General features: G+C 38.2%; 1 protein-coding gene across 5 annotated transcripts in view; it reads left to right on the forward strand.

The window, feature by feature from the left end:
* Positions 1–23,443, forward strand: part of GALNT7 (polypeptide N-acetylgalactosaminyltransferase 7) — a 91,812-nt gene that overhangs the window by 65,081 nt on the left and 3,288 nt on the right. For 4 of the 5 annotated variants that reach the window (XM_064417703.1, XM_064417704.1, XM_064417700.1 and 1 more), the window contains 9 exons: positions 1,657–1,823; positions 8,041–8,171; positions 8,407–8,486; positions 10,654–10,836; positions 13,787–13,904; positions 15,868–15,990; positions 17,916–18,134; positions 20,291–20,389; positions 21,679–21,807. In XM_064417703.1, coding sequence (XP_064273773.1) covers positions 1,657–1,823; positions 8,041–8,171; positions 8,407–8,486; positions 10,654–10,836; positions 13,787–13,904; positions 15,868–15,990; positions 17,916–18,134; positions 20,291–20,389; positions 21,679–21,807 — 1,249 coding nt within the window. Of the gene's footprint in view, positions 1–1,656; positions 1,824–8,040; positions 8,172–8,406; positions 8,487–10,315; positions 10,499–10,653; positions 10,837–13,786; positions 13,905–15,867; positions 15,991–17,915; positions 18,135–20,290; positions 20,390–21,678; positions 21,808–23,443 lie in introns of all 5 variants that reach the window. The other variant, XM_064417701.1, reaches the window with a different exon arrangement.

Genomic DNA, 23,443 nt, shown 5'->3' on the forward strand with positions numbered 1-23,443 from the left:
AATAAAGTGTCTGGAAAAAGCTGGAAGCATGATCTTACTAGAGATATAAACATAGTGCTTCACTGCTTGTAAGTGGCACATTTAGCAACACTCGATTTGGGGAGATTTAAGTTGGCTATGTAACTAAAAGCTGGTCTAGACCTCTGGGTTTATGTTTCAAAACTGTACTAAATTTTTGTGGAAGTGGAAGAAATGAGCAACCAAAAGATTTGAGTTCTTTTTCAAGGTTTTCTTTGGTTTTGTCCTTGAAGGCGGTCTGAAACATTGTAGCTGTCCCTCTCTCTTTATTCAGAAATAAGCAAAAAAGTTTCCTAGCTAAACTGCAGCAGGTGCAGGTCAGAAGCACAATGCAAGCTGTAAGCTCCTGCCTTTTCATTCGAGACAAAAGTACTATTCTGGAGCTCTTCAATGGCATTCAGCTGGTATGCTGGTTTTTTTGAAAGTATAACACCCTGTAAAGTATAACACCAAAATTAATACTGAGAATATTTGTGTGAAGCAACACCGTTCTGTTATAAATCTGTTATTAAACATATTAAATCTTCCTTTTACACAGCTTGCTTAACACAGCTAGGGAGGGTATCCATTTTATCTCTGCAGATGCTAAGTAAGTTGTTGACAGCTTAAACGCTTGTGCCACAAGTGTTAGTACTGCAACCTGTAATCAGCTGGAATCTTTGAGAGGGATCTATGGAAAGAAGGCATCCATGGCCTGAGCCCTTTAAACAGCCAGTCTAGCACTTTTTTATTGGTAACTATGATTAGCTGCAGCTCCTTCAGGCATAAAAACTATGTAGTTTCAGAAACTAGTGATCTCTGATGATTAAAGTAATTGTTTTCAAAAGCAGCAATGTTTCTGTGCACTTAAGCTTTTTATTGTATAAAGAGAACTACAGCTAGGGAGGTTTGTGCATCTCTAAGTTTAGGAGTTTTTATTTGTCACTAATAATTTCTTAATACATTATAGCTGTCCTTGAGAAGTCAGAATGTCTCTAGTAGAGACTTTATTTGCTGAAAGATGAAAAAAGGAAGGATTTTTCCTATTGAAATCAAAAGTGCTATATCTCTATGTTCGGTGATAGGAATTATATTATTATAATTAGAAAAGGGGCTACTGATCAGGTAGGGAAACTTCCAGTTAAGGAAATACCTGAACTGCTTGTAGGGAGTGAATAGTCTTACTTAGGGATGCCATTGGGAAAATGGACATTAATATTGCAAATTAAATCCATTGTTGATAAATGTGATTTGGAAGTATTGGAAACTGGAAGGTATTGGAAGTACTCACATTGCTTGTTTCTAAATCATCTCTAACCCCTCAGAAAAAAGGACCTGAGTTGTCTGCACTATTTTTGTTCGGGTTTTTTTTCTCTCTCTCTTTTCTTGTATTTTTTTTCTCCATGTGTCATATCTTTCAAGGAAGGAGCCCACTGAAAATGGACTGGGGCTGAAGCTTGTGCTTGACAGTCTACTGTGGGGTTCTTTTTATTATCTGTATCTGTACCTGTGATGCACTTAAGCTGTATTACCTTTTATATCCTGTCTCTCTTAAATCTGAAGGATAGCTGCCAGTGAAGATTTCATTTGCACAAGGATGCTGTTAAGCAGTTCTGTAAAAGACAGTGTGAAAACTAATAAAATTGACTCTTTTTGCAGATGCAAATACTGGCATTATGATGACAACCTGCTCACCTCCAGCGTTGTCATCGTCTTCCATAATGAAGGGTGGTCCACGCTCATGAGGACAGTCCACAGTGTCATCAAGAGAACACCAAGAAAATATTTGGCAGAAATTGTTCTGATTGATGATTTTAGCAACAAAGGTACATTTGGAATATTAACACGGTCCTTGTAGAAAGCGATTTTTTTTATTTTCCTGAAATAGTTTTCTTTTGATTTATTACCTGCCATGGTTTGAGTTGACTAATGGGGGAAAAGTTTGCTTTTTCACAGTCCTTTGAGTTCTTTACCACAATTTTGGGTACTATGTCAAAGAAAGCAGGGATAGCTAGTATCTCTCTTAGCTCTTGGGAAAACAATTAGTTTGAAGAGTATCAAAGGGGTTAAGCCTTTTAGGAGTAACAGGCTTCCTTTATTGCATAAAGGAATACAAATGTCTCTGTTTTTTAACTATGATAAAAACCTATCTAGGCAAATTATTCCAATTAATTTGCAATACCTTTTTCATTTATAACATCCATTTTTAATTAAACATCACATTAAGCTGCTTATTGTTTCTTATTGAGGGGAGGAAGCTTTTAAGAATTTGAATACGTTTTAATTTCTGCCTTTCTTTGAGTCCTGTCAAAGTAAGTCCAGAGATTTTCTTCTTCCTTTGTAATTTACATTCTGATCTTGGTTTATTGTCAGGATGCATGTACTTGTACTTGTCTTATAAATGTAAGCATACATTGTTTTGGTTTTTCTCTTTCATGGTGGTATTGTCAGTGTTAATGCAATACAAGGCTGAATACAGATAGGAACTGAAATTGATCTCCTAGAGATATAAGTTGATTGAGACAGGGGAAAACAGACTGTTTTTGAGCTTTAAACAAATTTCAAAATAGTGCATCAAAGCTGCTCTTTCTGTAAGATTCTGTTTGCAGCATGGTTCTTGAAGAGATGTTGACAGAGAAAAAGAGGAGACACATAAATAAAAATATGATTTTGACTATGTGGGATGACAGTCTCTTCTAGACAATGTTGGTGATGTCTTTGAGCAAAGACTCACTTTTGGTCAGTGGCACAGGATACCCTCATCTTTGTTTTCACATGAATTGTGTGGTGGCATAACAAACAGATGACTGTTCTGAAACTCTCCTTTTTATTAAATGATCTGGGCTTCTTCCAGTTCGTCTTGTGGTAGCTGTTTTCTACGGGTGTATTCACTACAAATTTTAAAAATTAACTCATCACATAGTTGAGGTAGCTTTTTTTGAGTATAAGCCACTATGAAAAATAGTTATTTTGTGTTATTTTTTGCACCATACCTGTAGATAGGTAGGTATCATTTTCTGTTTGTTTTCACAGGAGAGGGTAAGTTACCTATATTATAAACTTGACTACATTTGGCTTAGTCAAATAAAGATACTGAGTGCTAAATTATAGTCTTCTGTATCCTTTTAACAGCTGTTGAGAATTTGGCTTAGATATACACACATGCTATAAACCAAAAATATCTTCTCTCCTAAGGGATATAATTTTAATAATTCAGTCAGCAGACATATGTTGTGTTTTTGCTTCTCAGCTGGGATTATAGCTTTCCTTCAGAGCTGTTCAAGGGCTGACTTAGCTGTATAAAGTAACTGTGACACTGATTGTGTCTAGAATACTTACCAGATTTTTTACTAATGATAGGTCTCAATATTTGGGTTTCACATGACTTGTAGCTGACTCTGTGCTATGTATATGTAGTGAATGGAATGAGTTTGTCTAGCATAGAACTTGTACTATTTTTCCAATATATGACATTTGTTAAACAAAAGCAGTATTTTAAAGATCTTTTTTTCCTAATACAGAACTTTTTTGCTTTCTGCTCATAAATGAATGGTTAGCAGACACAGCTAGCCTGCACCTAAGATTCAGCAGACCCTTGACTCTATATTTCTCACACTTCAATTTCCCAGTTAACTTTCTTAAATCAGAAAATTCAATAAAGAAAGCTCAAGGTGCAGTTTTCTCAGGTGTGGTAAGACAAGCATGGACTGGAATTACTCTAAACACCTTGCTGCAATTGCACTAGCTCCCCCTAATAATTCTTCAAATTGCTTTAGGCTATTACTTGGTAAATATAATTAACTTAATTTCATTAATTCAAATTATGTTCTAGATGAAAAATGGGCAAGAGAGCAGAATCTTGCTCTACTTCTTTCTCCTTAGACAGAAGGATGAACTAGTATGGGCTACAAAGTGTGCCAAGCTGCCTGAAGAGCTCTCCAGTTGTTAGGAGAGCTGCAAAATACAAACACTCTTAATCACAGCAGAGCTGCTGGTAGCTTTTTGCTTCTTCAGCCAGAAGAAGAGTCATGCTGATAGCACAGATACAGGATTTTCTTCTTCCCCACCTGCTTTCAGGCTGCACACTTTGTGTCTGCCTTTCCACCCAGCAGACCACCTCATGCTCCTGCAGCCAGCTGCTGAGTGACACGTGCTGGACTGGGTGCATGTTTGCTCATGCTCAGAGTGGCTGTCCTTATTTCTTAGCTGCCACCCTCTCGAGTGGCATGAAATTAAAATGGAGCACAGCAATTGCAAACACTTCTAAAGGCTGGCTCCTAAAAACCCTTGCCTGTCCTTCCTTACCAGAAATCTTGTTTCATCAGAAGGGAGTTACAGCTGCATAGAAGCTTATCTATGTTATGTCTTACAGGGAGGAGCAGTTGCAATGCTTGGAAAATGTCCTTTTCATTATAGTTCATAGTATAATTCGGTTGGGAGCAGTACTTTTGCTGAATAACACTCTTTCCATAATCTCTCCTGCAAACAGCAGGGTTTTACTGTGGAGAACTGTGCAGAGATATGTGCTGATTTCTACTCTGGCATTTTTTTTCTTTGTCAGAACACAAAGAGAACAGTAACAAGAAGATTGCCAAGCTAATTGAATGATTCTATCTCCATTTTCTATGGAGACCTCTGTATTAATTCATGTTAGAGTCCAAGAAATGTTGCAGCAATTTCTACCACAGTGTCAATGAGGCCATGTTACACATGGGCTTTGGTTTTTTTACCCAGTTTTTCTTCTATTCTCAATAGAAACACTTTATTCTTCTGTGAATACCAGCTGTGTGAAGGAAACAGCTGTTCTGGAAGGGCAATGAGAATTCATAAAACTGTATTTTCTAAAGCTTCCTACAATTACAGTTGTGTGTATAGGTCTCCAGCACTTGTTATGCATTTGGGCCCCAGCTTGCTTGTTTTCTGAAGCACAGAGGCCAATATCTCAGCTGGAACTGCTTTTGTAGCCTGTGCACCTGTAAAGGGTGGCTGTGAGGTAAAAAATACCAGTGTTCCTAGTAGCATTTAAAGGCTTTGTCTACCTTTTGTGTTTACTTACGTGTTCTTTATTGTTACCTGTGTTTCCAGCTGATGCAGCATCCCATGAGATAACCAAAGGGGAAGAAATGAGCATGGGCAGGCAGCAGTATTTTTATTAACCTGTGTAGTGGTGCTTGCCATGGGGAAACTGAAGCAGTAATCAGTGCTAGTGTTGGAGCTGAGAGCCCCAACAATATTTAACAGTATTACAGTCCAGGGTACTCACAGGCAGGAGGCAGCTGCTCTAGAAGCACTTCTGATACCATTTTTCTGGTTCTCAGACTGCTGTCTGAGTTGAGGGGCAAAAAACCTGCTTTCCTCCTCCCTCTTGGTAATCTGCAGTGCCCAAGGTCCTTTGGAGAAACCATGTGTTTTTAAAAGACACTGATTCATGCTTTAATCATGCACTCAGACATGAGAGAGGAACTCAAACAGGGGAAAGCCAGATTGGTGATTATAATATTTTGAAAGGTAGAATATACATTTTTGAACAAAAACCAGATTGCTGTAAGGCTGTTGACAGATGTCATAAATACACATTCTAGGTGAACAAAATGTAATGCTGGCCAAACAATATTTTTGACTGCAAAAGTATCAGGATTTTTTACACTACTGTCATGCAGGCTTTGTAGTATAGCAAGGAGGAAAATTTCAGCTTTCCTGTGGGAAACATCACTTGCTGCTAACCCTGGCATGGTTTCAGATAATGGACTGCAAAGTCCTGAGACTTGTACTGTAGAAAAGCTTTACACAATCAATATGACAAGTTTTTACAGCTCCCTGTGAGCCTTACATAGTTGAACATTTGATAAGTAAAACATTTGGCTTTATAGGCAGGAGAGCTGGAAATAGCTTCAGGTTTTAAATCTTTAAAACATTCCTGACAGTACTTCTGTAACACATACTTGGAATTTGCAGCATAAATAATGGCGTGGTATAAAGATTCTCTTAGTACCACTTCAGTATGACCTCAAAACTCTGTTGATTTTATCCTATAAAAATTTATATCACAGCTATCAAATAATATATTCTCTATTTATTACATGGCATGTTCTTCTGTACAGGATATGTGATAAAATTGTTCTTTCTCTAGTTTGACATTTGTGTAACCTTGAAGTTTTCCTAATGCACAAGGATTTACAAAAGAAATTTTAAATGTGTGTGGGAAAGGAGAATACATTAAACTTGGTTGAGAAAACTTTTTCTGTTATAAAGGTGGAGAGGAAGGATAATAAGAACATCAAAAGATAGTGATTTCAAAAGGTCATTTTTTTTTAGAATTGTTGAATTTTCAATATTGGAAACTTCATTTCCAAGAAACACCATTTCCTTTTCAAATACATGTAGCTTTTTTTCAAACTATTTTTTTAACACTGCTGACAAGAACACAAAATATACTGAAACATAAGTTGTGGAAGTCTCCAGACTTGATCATTTTCATTCAGGTTGCAGAAAGCATTTCTGCAGAAGTACCCTGATGGCATGTTGGTGCTGAAAGGGACATCCTCCTCAGCATGTCCCCCCCATCCTGTTAGATCAGCACTATGCCTTAGGATTGTAGCCTCTATATTTTTCAAATCCTGTATTGCATTAATGCATACCTCTAAACCCCATATGAAGTGTTAGTTAATTGTCTTCAAGTTTTGGTCAGACAAAACAATCCCCCTGGGCCTGAGATTCAAGGGTACCTTACATCCTCAGGCCCCAAAACGTATAAACAAAAGTGAATTGGAGAGGAACAAACTGGGGGAATATGACTTCATCACCTGAAGCTATAATTGGAGGATTAACCCCTGATCTGTAAATGGACCAGGCTTAGATCTGTCTGAAAAACTCGTGACCATCATCCATCTTGGATGTAGCCTCTCTTGGAGGCTTGGATGTATTGAAGGCCTTTAATAAATACCCACTATATTCTCTAAGTATTGCCTAGCCTCTGTTCTAGGCAGCCACTCCAAGGCATCAAGCACAGGAATAGTGGCTATCAGCCCCTCAGAGCTGGTGCAAAGCAAACCAGTGCATGGATGCCTCAGCTGTAGATTAGGTGACTTAGTTTGGTTCCTGACTGAGAGAAACAGAAGCTGTAGGCAATTATTTTGAGCCTTTGAGTACAAAAATAGATTTTTAACAAACACTAGTAGCTAAATCAGCACAGCCACAAACAGCAGGCAGGCGGTTACCAGCCTTTCTGCCTTCATGAGTTTTCTCAACAGAATCATCTGGGCAAAAATGTTAAGCCAACAGTAGGATGCTTTTCTCAAACTGTGTGGCAGGAATGGGGTTTCCAGAGAAGTTTGGCACAGACAAATACAAATCTGCAAATAAAATCTGAAACCATTTAAGTATAGGTCATCTTGATTCTTGTGTGGTTACTCGTCCCTTTACTGATTGAAGTCCCTTTGGCTAAAGGTTTGTTGTCTCCTCAGAATGATGCACTTCTGGCCCTCCAATTATTCTCATTCATTTCATTAGAGGATTATCATAAGACCTCCACAAGAGGGAACAGGTCTAGATGAAGGAGAGCAATAATTTGAGCATGGTGAAATTCTGCCTCGGGTTTCCAGATTATTAATAGACTGACAAAAAATTTTGTGAGGGTGAAAATGAGTGAAGGGAAATGTTTGTCTGAGAAGTGGTGCCTTCAGCTGTACATGTGACATCATCTGATGAGGAAAGACTGTGTGCTGGAATGTAGACACTTCTCTGGCTGCTTGGAATACAGATGAAAACCTGAAAACCACTCTGAGATGTGTAGAAGTGACTGTGAGTTGCCCACCCAGCTCCCTGTGGTGTGGCCAGCCACTACAGCTGCCGTTTCTTCAGATGTGCCAGACACAAACCTGTGCCATGAGGTCAGTGGTCTTGATCTCATCAGTTTTAGTCTTTGTGAGTAGTTGAATTAAAGGTTCTTGTAAAAGTCTTTAGATATTTTTGGCTTTATATTAAGGAAATAAAAGTCTTTATTATTAAACCTTCCCAATTTTTTTTTGCTTTGTTATCTGATAGCACACTTACAGGAGAGGCTGGATGACTACATAAAGCAGTGGAATGGCCTTGTAAAGGTATTTCGAAATGAGAGGAGAGAAGGTTTGATCCAAGCTAGAAGCATTGGAGCCCAGAAGGCTAAACTTGGACAGGTAGGAGCCAGTTCACTCACAAGTCTGTCTTTTTTTCTTTTTTGCGAGGCAAAGTTGTGGTGGCTTCAACAGATATGGAAATTATTGATACTGTTTTAAGAAGAGATTCATTTTACTCATTTGATCTATATTTTCTTGTTTGTAATATGAATGTATCTGAATGTAAGTAAGCTTAATTAAGTAATGATGTTGTATACAGAAATATAAATTACTATATATTTTTTTTCTTTCAAAGGTTTTGGTTTACCTTGATGCCCATTGTGAGGTGGGAATTAATTGGTATGCACCACTTATAGCTCCTATATCTAAGGACAGGTAATGTTCTCCTCTTACTTCCAGTGTCTGGCCTTTTAGAAAGTAAAAGTCACAGTAATAATCTTCACTTTTCAAACTACAGTCCATATGTTTTATATCTATATCAAACGGCATCAATATTTTCTGTATGATGATTATATTATCTCCCAGCATAAAGGATACATAATGAGGAAGGAATATAGTCAAGGAAATTAATCTCCAGGTAGCTTATTTTAATAGGCATACTGAATATTTTGCCTAGTCTAGATTAGATGTAACTCTTGTCTTTTACAATGATCTGAGGCACTAATATTGAAATGTTCGTTTCTAGCTGAGTAAGGAGCATGACTGAAGAAAATAACAAAAAAACCTGTGGCTTTTGGTAGAGAAAAAGTAGCAATAAATGTTTTGATTTAATAGGAGTTTAAAGCCCCTGTGATCTCAAGAGTTTATAACTTTCTCATCTTTGGTGTTCGTATATGGTCTTATTTGTTTCCTCTGAAGTGCTTTGGAGCACTGTCTGTAGCAAAGCAGGGCCAGGCTCGAGCTGTCTCTGCACAGGAGCAGCCACTTGCTAGGAATCTCTAGTGGAAGTGCCTGCACTGTGAGGGGTGGCAGAGGAGAGACATCCCCAGGGCTTTCATTCCTTCCAGCTGTTGAAATGTTGTTATTGCTGTGTGCTACTGCACTCTTGGCTTGTGTGGTCAGTGTTATGTGTGTTTAGGAAATCACGTAGAGAATTAAACTCTTTAATCCAATAAAATAGCTCCTTAATCCTAAAAACTATTTGTTAACCTGCCGTGCTACCAGAATTCTCTTGAAGAGTTGGGTTTTGTGTGTTTTAAAGCTGTAACTCAACCAAGACAGGATACTAGAGAGAAGATGGAAATTCTTGTGTTCTCCCATTTAGTGTGTATTACTGTTTCACACAAGAAAGACTGGTGAGAAGAGGGGGTTTTAGAGGAATCCTCCAGAACTGCCCCCAGAGATGAAGGCTGCAGGAGGACCAGAGATGCTGAGGCACACAGTGCCAGCAGACAGTGTTTGGCAGCCTCCTTCATGTCCTGGTACCCAGGGCGCAGCCTGCTGCTGCTTCTGCCTCAAAGAACAGCATGGTGTTAACATGTCTCTTCCCCCCTGCCTTTTCTGTCTCTTGGAGCTTCATTTTAAAAGGTGGAAGAGCTCCAGCCTGGGTCACTGGGAAACTCATTTGAGAAATGTGGGGAGAACAGCAAGATAATGTCTTTTCCTTGGTGAATATTGTGTGCAATAGTTCACGATGAGAAGTGTATTGCAAATCAAACAGGAAGAGTTCTACTGAAAACTGCTTCTAGGAGAGCACTAGTAATGTTTTTTTATCCTTAGAGCTTGGTGGGTTTTTCCAGGGCATTTGAATAGGACAGTGTAATGAAAATCTGTTATCACTAGTAAAAGTCAAGTGTTTATCATACTTGTTGACAGCTAAGATCTGATATGAATAGAAATCACAGGAAATAACAGTACTGTGAGAACCCTGCCCCATGAGGGCTCCTCTGTTGCCTCCAGCGGTGCTTTATTAGGAGACTGGTATCAAGAAGTCCACATAAAGGAAAATGTACTGATAAACCAACTGATATATTAGCATCTCAGACCTAACTTTTCTGCTTTCAGAACATCTTAAAACAATGTAAGGAAAAGATCATCTCTTTTTTTCTTCTAATGAGGCTTCACATTTTTAATAGTGTATTTACAAGTGACTTTTTATGTACACTGCTCTATAAACTTCATTAATGGTGTAAATTTTCAGATTAGACAGATTACTCTTCTGAAATTGTATTTTGCTCTTTCTTTCCCTTCTATAAATGTTTCAGAACTACATGTACTGTACCTCTAATAGATTACATAGATGGGAATGATTATTCCATTGAGCCACAACAAGGTGGGGATGAAGATGGTTTTGCCAGAGGGGCCTGGGACTGGAGTTTGCTATGGAAACGAATTCCGTTAAGCCACAAGGAAAAGTCCAAACGAAAACATAAAACTGAGCCTTATCGGTAAAGAGAGCTGTTTACGTACTGTGAATGATGACGAATGATTGTCTAAACCCTTTCCTTTTTCCCTCCACCCCTCTCTCCCCACGAACCACGGTCGGCGCACGTGTGCCCCGCGGGCGCTGCCCATAACCGCTGCCGGCCGCGCCGCGCCGCAGAACCACATGCACTGTGCCGCTTATAGATGTCATAGATGGCAACACTTTTAAGATTGTGCCGCAAGGGGGTGGTGACGAAGATGGGTTTGCTAGAGGAGCGTGGGATTGGAGTATGCTATGGAAGAGGGTTCCCTTGACCAAGAGAGAGAAGGAAAGCAGAAAGACAAAAACTGAACCGTATCGGTAATCACTAAATCACTTACCCGTTTCTTTTTTTTTCTGAAGTCAATATTGATCCACTAAAACTTGCATGTACTTCTAGCCTGAGCACCTTCACGTTTCTAACCACACTAGCTGCTTTGTTTAGTCAGACCTGTTTGCCACAACTGACTATTTGCTGAAAATATCTTTGCTACCTTGTGTTGCCTCTCCCTTCCTGCTCTTGTATGGTTAATAGGGTGCACATTAGAATTTCTGGGTTCTGTTTGGCAAAATAAAATATTGTATAATTGTATATTTCCCTTTGTTGCCAGGGAAAACTTTAATTAACTGTGATATTTTTTTTTTCAAGTACTGTTGGAAATAACTGTGCTTGTTTAACCATTTGGTTTGAAACAACAAGCATGCTGGAAGTATTTCTGATAGATGGTAATGCATAAAATCTGTAGCCTGCTGTCATGGCCTGATGCATGCATACAGCTGGAGGATTATGCATGTGTATCAAAAAAAATCCCTTTTGTCATATATCTGCCACTTGCTTCACAATGGATCACATCTGACAAAGAAGCATACTGTTCAAGGATCTTGGCTAGATATTTCCTAAGAATTTTAATATAATACATATAACACTAAAAAAAAGGAAGAAGAAAGATAAAAACAGCATCTTTTATTGTGGGAAAACTCCAATAATTTTCACAGAATTTCTGCCTTTTTTATTATGCTATGTAGTGGGGTATTCTTTCTTCCCAGAAAACAAAAACTGCCTAGAAATCCTAGCTTAGAAACTACGGTTTCTGGATGGCTTTTCAATACTGGGAAACTGTGGTTCTGCTGGTTTTGTATTACTTTCCCCCCTCACACTTAACTAATAATGTTATTATATTTGAAAATCTTCACATCTTCAGAATCTAATGTCTTCTATAGCTTCTATATATGATTTAAACATTGTAAGAACTGATGTTGGTAATTCCCTATCCCCACCCATGATTGTTCTTTGCTAAAATGGCAACACATGCAAGCAAGTTATGAAGCTTTGATCTGTTTTGTATACAGTTTAAATAATACCATTTTCTGATGAGGCTGTCCACATTGGAACTTTAATATTCACTTAGAGGGGGATAAACTATTTCAAACATTGCTTTAGTGTTCTGTGTTTACCATCCAAACAGGTCTTAAAATCGTTTAAACTGTTTCCAGAAACACAGAACACATGTTCTCAGAATGTTTTAAAAGATGACTATTTTTAATAATACCTTCAGATTTACGGTGCTTCCTTTAAAAAGAGACATGCCCTGCATCTGTTTGTCTCTAGGCTGTGTGCATTTTCTTTGCAGCAATACCAAGGCAAGTAAGACCAAGTAAAAGTCTTGCTGAAACCGTAGCCAGGATTGCTTAGCTTAAAAGGAAAACAAAAAGATTCTCAGCAGCTTAAAGTGTCAAGGCAATGTTTTTGTAACGTGACAATTGCCCCGGGACTGAATCCTTCTTTCAGTAACAGTGCTTACCTCTTTGTATCCTATGAAGCAAACTACTGAGCTTATGTGGCTTTTACTCTGTTCTTTAACACACTTGGCAGCATCTTGGAGGCCAAGCCTGAAACTGCAGTATCTGAGGCTTCTACACTTGCCAAGTCTTTATGGTGCTGAGGAAAACCAAAAGTGCAGGAAAGCCAGGGGGCTGTGCTATGCAAAAAGTGCTTTCCCCTGCTGTGTCTTCTGGCTTCTTAACCCCAGGATGCAAAAGCAGTGTTGGAGGAAAATACTGTAGGCAGCAAGTAGAAAGGGACACGTAGCAGTACTTTGGCATGTGATCACCTAACTTGGACAGCAACTAAACTGATAATTAATTGTGCTGAGAGTCAGCACACACACCCAAGCAAAGCAAAACAAGGAATGAATTCACTGCTTCCCATGGGCAGGCAGGTGCTCAGCCATCTCCAGGAGAGCAGGGCACCATCACGTGCAACAGTGACTTGAGAAGACAAACACCATTGCTCCAAACATTCCCCTTTCTTCCTCCAATTTTCATATATTGAGCCTGATGCCACATGGTCTGGAATATCCCTGTGCTCAGTTTGGGTCACCTGTCCTGGCTGTGTCTCCTCCCCAGCATGGCAGACTGAAAACCAGAAAAGGCCTTGGCTCTGTGCAAGCCCTGCTCAGTAATAACAAAAACATCTCCACATTATCAACCCTGTGTTCAGCACAAATCCAAAACACAGCCCATGCCAGCCGCTGGGAAGAAAATTAACTCCACCCCAGCCAAAACCAGCACAAGCTGTAATCCAAACCACAGCATCTTTTTGACACATTGAAACTTGCTAATTGAATCATGGCATATGGAAAGGGATTTACAAAGTCATTAAAAGGAAAAGGGTAGCAATAAAAAGACTAAACCAATATGGAAATCTTGTACTACTTTATCTATGCCCTCTTTAAAATTTTACCAAGTATAATGTAAAGTGTCTCCTAATAGGACAAAAAGAGCTAGAAGATCAGCAAGCTGGAAGAACTCTCTTACTTGTTTAACAGACAATGTGTTTCATTGTGGCAGCTCTTCAGAACATAAATCTGTTTGCAGTTTCATATGATCTCAAAAACTAGAAAATTTTTTAAGGGAGAAACATCTCATCACACTGATTCTCATCTTGTTTTTTGTTTTAATAGAAAGATGTTGATTGGCCGAATGGAAAATTCAGACTAAGATTTTCTATCATCAAATTAATTAATTAAATAAATTACTTGTAGAAGAAAACCCACAACATAATAAAAAACTGTCACCTCAGTAAAAGTTATATAGATGCCACTTCAGAAAATTGCTGCAAGCTGATGACAAAGCTTTATGACTTTTTAGTGTGTTGCCATTTACCTGATCTTTACTACATGTTAGCTGAATTGTTTTCTTCCCTAAAGCTTTCTCTGAGTGGTATTGTATCCTTTTGGCAGAAGGAGTTACACTGTCTTCCTCTTTGCAGGTCCCCTGCAATGGCTGGTGGATTGTTTGCCATTGAACGTGATTTCTTCTTTGAGCTGGGTCTCTATGATCCAGGGCTTCAGATCTGGGGTGGTGAAAATTTTGAAATTTCTTACAAGGTAACACCAATATTTGAAAACTAATTCCATTAAATAGATTTTTTTTTTTCTGTAAATACTTCTGTTTGGAGTTTAGACAGACCTACCTCTTTCTCATGAAGCCCAGATTTTGCTGTGAGGAGATGTGACAGAGATGTGTCTCCTCAGTGTTTCCTTGTGGACTTTGGGACAGAAGTGTTAAGAGGGGTGGCTTTGTGCTGAAATCCAAATGATGCGTAACCTAGATTTTGTAAACACTTTGGGATTGCGCCCCTAACTGCCCAAATATCCATTATGAAACTGGCAAATTTGATGTGAGGAAACTGAATGTTCTTATAATGAGTATAGAAAAATGTCGTTTCTAATGAAAGCAGTGATAGAGAACAAGTAGTTCTCATAGTCCTCAGTTTATGCATGTGTGCTTAGAAAGTATATAATGGTGCAACAAAAAGTAATCTGCTTCCTCCCTGCCATTTTTGAGAGTGAAAAATTATTTCATATGCTTTCAGCATTTCAAGATCTTCTTCACAAGAGAAGTCTTCATTATTGAAATACTGACTGCATAATTCATAATCACTGGGAAGGGTTTTACTTTCACTCCTAGGCATGTGCATGCTCTTCAGTTTGCAGGAAACACACGATCATCGTCATTAGCTTCTTGTAGCTTCAGTATTTGTAATGACACATGTGCAGACAGCAGGAATCAATCCCAGTTAACAGACCCAAGTGAAGATGTCTTATATCCTCAGCACCAATCTGTGAAATTGTAGCTGAATTTTACAAAAAGTACATTCAGAGCCCTAGTTACTCTTGCTCTGAGTTCTTTACTCTTAATAACAGTGGAAAGCTCTTCATGACTTAGAGGAGAGCTCTGAGTGCAGTTGCTCAGCTGTAAATCCATATGCAAAAGGTATTTATTGAGGATGTTATGCACACTGGATCTTTATCCATATAATTCTCCATCTTGCTTAGATCAAAATCATTACTGAAATTACTTACAGTAGTTCTGTAATTGAAATGCTCATTATGTAGACACCTCCAAAGTGGTTTCATGTAGATCACAACCAATCTTCAGAAGAACTAAACATTTATCAGCCTTGAGTGCTGGCTACTAGATAGCAAATTACATTAATGGCCTTGCTTACCTGAGGAGGTTTTTTAATGAAACTTAAGAAAATTAATATCATGATGCAATGAAGAAAGTAAGATACTCTGCCCATCTTTTCTAATACTGGTAAATCATATTTTTAATCTGGAATTTAGACCAATTTGAAACATTGACAAAGTTAGCTTGAATTAGGATTTGGTGCTACAATTAAACTTCTCCAAACTATGAGCAACTAAATTCCAATTTAAGTATATTTTCTTTTCCCCATTAAGGGATTATCCAAAGATATGTGGGACTGAGGGAATTTCAGAATGGTAATATATTTTGCCCATTTTTTTATTTTCAGCTACTACAGTCAAATATCTGTTTCTTCTTGGAGCAGTGGGTTACCTAACACATCCTATCTCTGACTAATCTTTAGTAAGAAAAACTTAAATATGAACGGGCGTCTAACCAAAACCCATCTTAGTGATGGCATGTAAATTACTTCAATAAAATCAAAATATCAATAATTCTGTCATAATAAAAATTACCCAGTGCACCACAACAACCCAGTTCCTGATTTTGTGCACTCATTCATTACTGTTCTGAAATAGTGATGGAATAAGATGCCCAACTTTTTTAAAAAGCTTTTTAAAAATTGCTTTAGTTGAGTAACTTCCTGGCTGAGTTGAAAGTATATCTTTCTGAGTACTCAGTAAATCTTTCATTTCAAAGGCCTATTTTCTTTATGCTTACATCTGGAGCAAAAAATATGTGAATATATGATAGTATAGTAAGAAATGTAGCTGACATTTCTTCCATAATCTATTATCTATTTGTCTGTCTTAAATTCCTGTGCATATGTATTAATAATACCTTTGTTTTAACTTGTAGATCTGGCAGTGTGGGGGAAAGCTGCTGTTTGTTCCCTGTTCTCGTGTTGGACACATCTATCGTCTCCAGGGCTGGCAAGGAAATCCACCCCCTGTCTATGTTGGGTCTTCTCCTACATTAAAGGTAAAGTTTTGAAGCGCCTTTGAAGGTGTTTTCAGATAAGAACAGTTTTTGATAAATGTGTTTAAATTATCAGTAACAGTTTAGAGAGCATTTCGTCCAAAGTGATTTAGTATCTTAAGATCAGATGATCATCCCCACAGGAGAGAAATCTTTCTGTTAATCCCACTGTTATTAAGAGCAGAGAATCCTAGAACCTATCTTCTTTCTCTAGAGCCTTGCCCCATTATCTTTGAGGTACAAAAGCACTTCCTATTACTTATTGTCAGCACCTCCAGCCTTTGCTGCACTGTGCCCAAGTATGTATGAACAGCTCTACTCATTCCTGGAGATGAAGATCGTGGGCTTGAAATCCCCTTTTATCTTGATAAAGATGAGTATGATCCTTGGCCAAGTTAGTGAATTCTGGAATCTAGCATCTCTCAGACTTTTGTGTCTGCATTTGTTAGTTAAGAATCAGTAAATGACACCTGGGAAGATGGTATGCTCTGCCCTACATCTTGAGGGTTGGCAGCTCCTCAGGTACACTGCAGGTTCTAGAAGTCTTATTCAAGCCCTGAGATTAAAATCAGACATAAATTCCAGAAAACAGCTCTATATCTGAAGAGAGAATTTGAATCAAGAAAAACTGTTTATATCAGTTTTCATCTACCAGCAGGAAGGGAGACATCCCTCCTGTTAAGTTTTCTATTGCCCACTTTAGGCTTTCTCTTGTGCTCTGTTCTGCCCGTCAGTGAATCCCACTCCCAAAGACCCAGATCTTTGTAAACTCCAATTCCAGAGCAATCTTCCTAGACAATGAGTACCTGTAGGGTTATAGAGTATGGCTTGAGCTAACCTAACAGTTAGTTCCAAAGGCAATGTCCCAGCCTAGCTGAATGGTAAAAAATCTAACCTGGCATACGCACCTCCACATCCCCACACTCCCCAAAAAACTCCTGTATTAGTAATGTGAGTTGATTAACATTTTGATGAAACAAGGACTAGGACCAGTACAAGGGGGCCCAGGGAATGGAATAAATGGAATTAGGAACAGAGTAAGGGCAACAGGATAGCAAATGGTAGGTCTATTGCTCAGTGGAGGCAAGATGCTAGTTTGCCTTGTCTGAAGTGGCAAAAATCATTTCAGTCTTCTTAAAATCTGATCAAAAATATTTATTGCATATTTTAACACCATATGTGAGTCTGCTGGCCTGCTTACTGAATATAAAAAGCACTGGTGAGTGTTCTTAAATACTAAGTTCCTTCTCTGTACAAGGCAGGATGTAGAAATAGCTTTTCCCTCTCTTCAGGCACCCTCCTATCCTCACAGGGAATGTAATTTTTTATGGCTTTGTTCAATTTATGCCGGATGTGGATTAAAGTCACAATAATTTGTGCCTTCAGTCAAATCTTTTAAGATGTTTTAACACAGGTAACTAACACTGGAAGAATTGGACAAAGTGAGATGTGCATCTAGAATGTGTGCAGGTCATATAGGAGCCATCAAAGAGAATAAGAAGGATGTGAGGGAGAGTCTTGTTACCAAGTGAGCTATCAAATTTCCCCCCTTCTCCAAGTAGCTGACTCATTTAAGACTGCATTTTTTCCCTGTTAGTGGAATGCATATCAGTCTCTTCGTTAAAAAATTGTAGAAGGTGAATAGAAACCATGAATTGCAGTTCTGACAGAAGCAAATAGATGCAACATTTTATTACACATGTAACTGAAAAGTCTTTATTTTCAAATAAACAATCTCTAATCTTACAAAACTACTTTGCACGTCTTGCATAATCTGTTGATAGTGACAAATTATTAGTGCTAGATGATTATACTCTGCTGTCACTTTCTAAGAAGATAAATCCTTAAATTTCCGTTATTAACAAGGAGTTGCTTCTGGCCTGTTTGTGTGTGCTTCGAGGTCACAGCAGTGTCTTTATTCTTCACAGAACTATGTCAGAGTTGTAGAAGTGTGGTGGGATGAGTACAAAGATTACTTCTACGCCAGCCGGCCCGAGACAAAGGCGCTGCCCTATGGAGATATATCTGAGCTGAAAAAATTCCGTGAAGATCACAACTGCAAAAGTTTTAAGTGGTTTATGGAAGAAATAGCATATGATATAACTTCATATTACCCCTTACCACCCAAAAACGTGGATTGGGGAGAGGTGGGTACAGCATGTAACACCTATGTATTTTAGGAGCTTTTTAAAAAAACGGTGAATTCAAAAGGAAACAATTGTGACTTAACATGCGATGAGGCTATTTGATTACTTCTGTACTAAGCTATGTGATACTAACCAGAGAGCTATAAAGATGTAACTCAGCAAAAAAAATTATATCTATTTTTGCAGGTGGGATTTTTAAATTAGTTCCACAGGTCCTTGAAAGATAATTTATGTCTAGCCCTGCCCAAAGCACTTTTTTCCATAATTACAATTTAAGTTTTCTCAAAAGGAAAACATTTGAATCCTGCATAAAGAAGTATTGGTGAAGTTTACTAGGTGAAAATATCTTTTATGTGAAGGCCTAAAGAAGAGACCCTGAAATCCAGGTGGAGTTCATTCTGCCTGTGTTTGCTAGACTGGGATGTACTCATACATTTACAGCCTCAGCTAGTCCCTTACCTGCATGTAATAATTTGATATGATTCTGTAGCCTTTGTTTCCAGCATTAGTGTATACAATTATGACTTCACTAAATTAAGAATGTGGTTGCAAATGCAGCACTTTCAAGTGGTTGGCAGAGAAAGTTGGCATATCACAGGTGGGTGCAGGACTCCTCACTGAACTCTGCCTGTCTCATTCTGGCATTTAGCCCACACCTTGGCAAGCACATACTGCAGGTCTCCTGCCTGCTTTCAGATTTTTTTCCCCTTTTGCCATTGATTATATCTTTGCCTTGTCTCTCCTATTTATTTCACTTTTGCAGATTGTTGAGGGAAATTAAGAAAATCTTCTTGCTAGCTGAGGAGAACTCCTGTGTCCCACCAAATTTAGCAGCCTTCTTTCCCAAGATATGATGAATATGATACGTGCTTTTGCAACTTCAAAAGCACATTAGAAAATACAGATCTCTGCTGTCTCTGTCTCCTATCACCAAACGTCATCTCTAATTTCTTAATGCTAGAATTAGTGACACAGAGCATGTGCGTGGTGAAAGGGGGTACAAATAATCTTTTGTCTGACAGACCAGATGAACAATGCCATATTGATTTCTTACCTAAAAGCTAACACAAAGCATCAGCTACTATATGAGCATTAGACCTCCTCAGGTATCTACATAAAGGGTTTGGAAGGTACACTAAATATTGCTGTTCACCAAGGTGAAAGCATCTGAAAAGTGTAAAATACTGACGACCTTGCAGGAAGTCATCCCTGATAAAAGCAAGTAGGTCTGGTAAAGCAACAAGAAAACTCTAAGTTCAGAGACTTCTCTGAAGTTTTCTTCAACTCTTCTTCACAGGCTGCTAGTTATCCTACATCTGAGAAATCCTGTCCCCCCTCCCCCGATTTGTAATACCACACTGATTGCATTTCCACACTCTAGGGTATGAAAGTATGGGGTTCATCTTCCCTAACATTCCCAGGAAGAGTCTAAGCTTAGTCCTTCAGACTTTTTATACCATTACAAAGAGGAAAGAGGCTCTGGCAATGAAAACAGGTCTGGAAAAAATGTTATTTGTGTCATAAAGTCTTTGTAAGGCTGCTTGTTGGCCCTTCTGAGAAGGGAGTGAGATAATCAGCAGTTGAGACGTGCTTTATGACAGGACTTCTGTTCTTTATCCCTGTGCCTGTCCCTCATCAATTTTATTTCCTTTTTTTTTTTGTCTGTGTAATTGCTGCTGCAGAAAGTCCGTCTGAGCAGCTGGGTCACTGAGCTGTGTCTGGCTGTGGGTAACTGCTGTTGTGCATAACTTCTCTGCATCCTGTTTCTCTTCATCCACAAAATGAGAACAACTTACCTGAGCTCCTGAGCTTATTTATAAAGACCTGGGAGATGGAACATGCTCTGATAGGAGAGTGAATAAATTAGAATATTTAGAAGTCCTATATTTTTATGTTATTAATTTGGACTTGAGCTTTGCAACTCTGGCTTTATCAGCATACTCTGACTCATGGAAAAGCCTGCAAATTAGCATGGGCAGGTGGAAGCTCCATCTCCCAGAGCAGTTAACATCAGTACTTAAATTCCACATATAGGTTTGTCTAATATCTCTGTCAGATACCTGTTTCTGGTTTGAGAGATAAGTGAGAATTTTCTGAACTCCTCAGTACTTATTTTTCCCTTGAGACTAACTTAGAGTGCAAAACCTTTTTTCCAGATTAGAGGCTTTGAAACCTCTTACTGCATCGACAGCATGGGGCACACCAACGGTGGCTTTGTTGAGCTTGGGCCATGCCACAGAATGGGAGGAAATCAGGTAAGGAGGCAAGTCTGAAGAAGAATGGCTTGCTGTGGATTGATAACAGGCAGGTTTTCTGTTAAGCCTGTACATCAGGTCCCCTAGGTGCCAGCTAGAAAGGTGGGAATTCGGGTTTTCTGTAAGCATACTGACATTGCTAAAATACAGCAGTCTGAAAATACCATTTCAAACATAAATGGTATGAAATTGAAGGCAAATTCATAATCCATTCTTCGGGGAAACAGGTACTTGAAGAAGCAACAGTATCACTGCTTCAGCTCTTAGCATTGCTCCTGATTCACCACTTACCTTTACTTGATAATTAATCCTTCAGGAAAAAACCTTTACTGTGGCTCAAGTATGTAACAAAGTTGTTTTGGTCTAAGCATAAAACACTTCTGTGCAGTAACTCATCTTCCACCACATTAGAGAAGAAAATGAGCAGAAATTTATCTCTGCTTCATTTACAAATTAATTGACAGAACATAATTACTATTAGATGGTTGCAATCCAAGCTTTTATTGTGTTTGACCTGTATCTTCACAAACCTGCCCACACTACCACACAGACATGCTGTTCTGTGTTTATATCTTCTTTTCTGGTTGGAAAATTTTTCAGAATTTAAAGTCCTTATTTAAGCCCATGTAAACCTAAACCAGGCAGTTTTTTCATGGCAAGCATTAAATTGCATTTAGGATGATGTTTTTAGAAATCCTATCTGGATTAGCTCTTAGTGTAGCCCCTGGAAATATCTATTTTATTCTGTTATTTAATGAAGTTTCCCTAAACTACTTTTTCTGCATATGCTACCCAAAAAACCCTGTAGGAATTATTCTGTAAGAAGTAGCTAGGATAATCTTTTTGTATCTAGATTAATTAGATTGATTTCCTCCATGGGTAAAATACCCACGTTTTAGTGTCTTCACATGAAATTACTGTCTAGGATCAAGGACTTGCTACCACGATTTTATAAAGGTAATGGGTTGTTTGGCCATCAATTCATACAAAGGTTTGTATCAAACACTTTTAGAAGTCTCCTGAATAGGAATCCCTTTACCATTTTTGTCTTTCTGGTTAAGTTTCTTGGCTTTCTAAGTCCTACAGGAAAGTTAACCATGAAATTTAGTATTGTGATAAAAAAAAAATTTTGTGATAAAAGTGTGTTATGCAAAAGAAAGAACCCTCCTGAAAACAGGTGTAATGAAACCAGAAAATCTTTTGAATGTTGCAATTTTATTGTATTTGCAGTGTTTAAAAAATGCTCATTAAGTCAACTGTTATGAAAATGCCTTTTTCTTTTCTGTTAGCTTTTCCGAATCAATGAAGCCAATCAACTCATGCAGTATGATCAGTGCTTAACTAAAGGACCAGATGGATCCAAAATTATGATTACACACTGTAATCAGAATGAATTCAAGGAGTGGCAATTCTTCAAGGTATGCAGCAGATATAAATAATTTTTAGATTTCATGCTGGTTTTTTCAGCTTTAAAATTTGTTTTATGTATATCTGAAATTAAGGATCTGTGACAAGGTTAACTGGATTGAGTGCATTTTTAATGGCACATTCTCAGAAATACATGGTGGCTAGAAAAACTTCCTCTAGTGAAAGATCCTTTTATTTAGTCAATCTAGTTGCTGCGTTCTGTAGCAAAATCTTTAAGGAGAACTCCATGAGGCTACATTTGTTGCCGCAGAGATATTAGGAGTTAGCCTAATAATTAGTTAGTTATTAGTTAGTTAGGAGTTTGCTCAGAGGAAGCAAAGAGCATGTCCACTACTAGTGACAGACTTTATAAAAGCTTTTAGTGCCATCACCCTCTCTGCTTCTATATCAAGAAAGTCTCTTTATTTCATATATGCTGTGAGAAGATGGCTTAAATGCTGGACTTAGAAGCTAGGGTCAGTATTAGGTCTCATTTTGGGCAGTCTAAATGATGTGTTTCTCTTAAAAAATATATTTTTAAGCCTGCATAGAAGCAGGTAAATGTAAGATTACTCTGCCTTTTTGTGTTGTCTTTGTCTTCTTCAGTATTTCACTTACTGTTCGTTAGCCATTCTCTAGTAACAATAACATGCTCTGTTCTTAATCCTGGGTGTGGTGCTGTTCTAGTGCTATTGCAAAATCTATAAATTTTTAATAAGGACTTGGAATGTTGGCTGATATACATTATGAGGGCTGCTACAGTCTATTTAGTCATTACATATGTAAGTCCTCTATTCATGTAAGTTTTGTTAGTGTTGCTTAAAAAATGCCTACGTTTCTATTTCTGCTTGTCTCTCAAGAAAATGAGACTGAATAGTCTAGGGGTGATGTTATCCTTGGATATAGCAACTTATAACTTGGTTCTACATCTAAGAAACTATTCCATGTCATTTTTTCTTCAGCTTCTATAGCTAGCATATTGCATATTTATTAATTCATTAGCTGCTTATCTGGAGTCTTTATTGGTTGTCTGAAAGATGCACAGTTGAGTGCAGTGAAATCTATTTGTTGTCCTTTAAGCTACTCCACATTTTCTGGTGTTTGCCTAGAGCTAGGAAATATCAGGTACCATCATGCCATTTCCATCCAGCTCAGCTTCCTTGTGCTGGATAGACAGGCAAATTTCTTTAAACCTGAAATGTAAAAATCAATAAGCAGTGGCAGGTAAGTGCCAACTTCAGCTTTAATATTTCAGCAGAATAATAAGTAGCCGTTTTTAACTCTCCAGCCATTCTAGTGTGTCCCAGCATGTTAGTTGGCTTCTCTCTAAGAATTTCCTTTATGCAAGATCTATTTCCTCTACGCTAGCACCAGTTGTGTAATTGTTTGCTCATTACCACAAGTTATAAGGAAGCCCAGTAAGCACAGACTGGGCTGTAGAACAAAACACTGACTGGCTTCTAGAAGGAAAAAAAGGGAGGGTGAGAATGAAAGGACCACCAAGGGTGTGTAACCAAATACTGGGAATTGGGCACACTGCTGTGCAGTACAGAGGGTATGAGTGTTTCTTCTAGTAGCAAAGGTGTAAGGAATGAGACACTTTTGTGGCCTTGTGTAAATTAAGGCAGCAAGAAGATTTTTTATGGT

Source organism: Passer domesticus, chromosome 4 (genome assembly GCF_036417665.1).
Source record: "Passer domesticus isolate bPasDom1 chromosome 4, bPasDom1.hap1, whole genome shotgun sequence".
NCBI lineage: Eukaryota > Metazoa > Chordata > Aves > Passeriformes > Passeridae > Passer > Passer domesticus.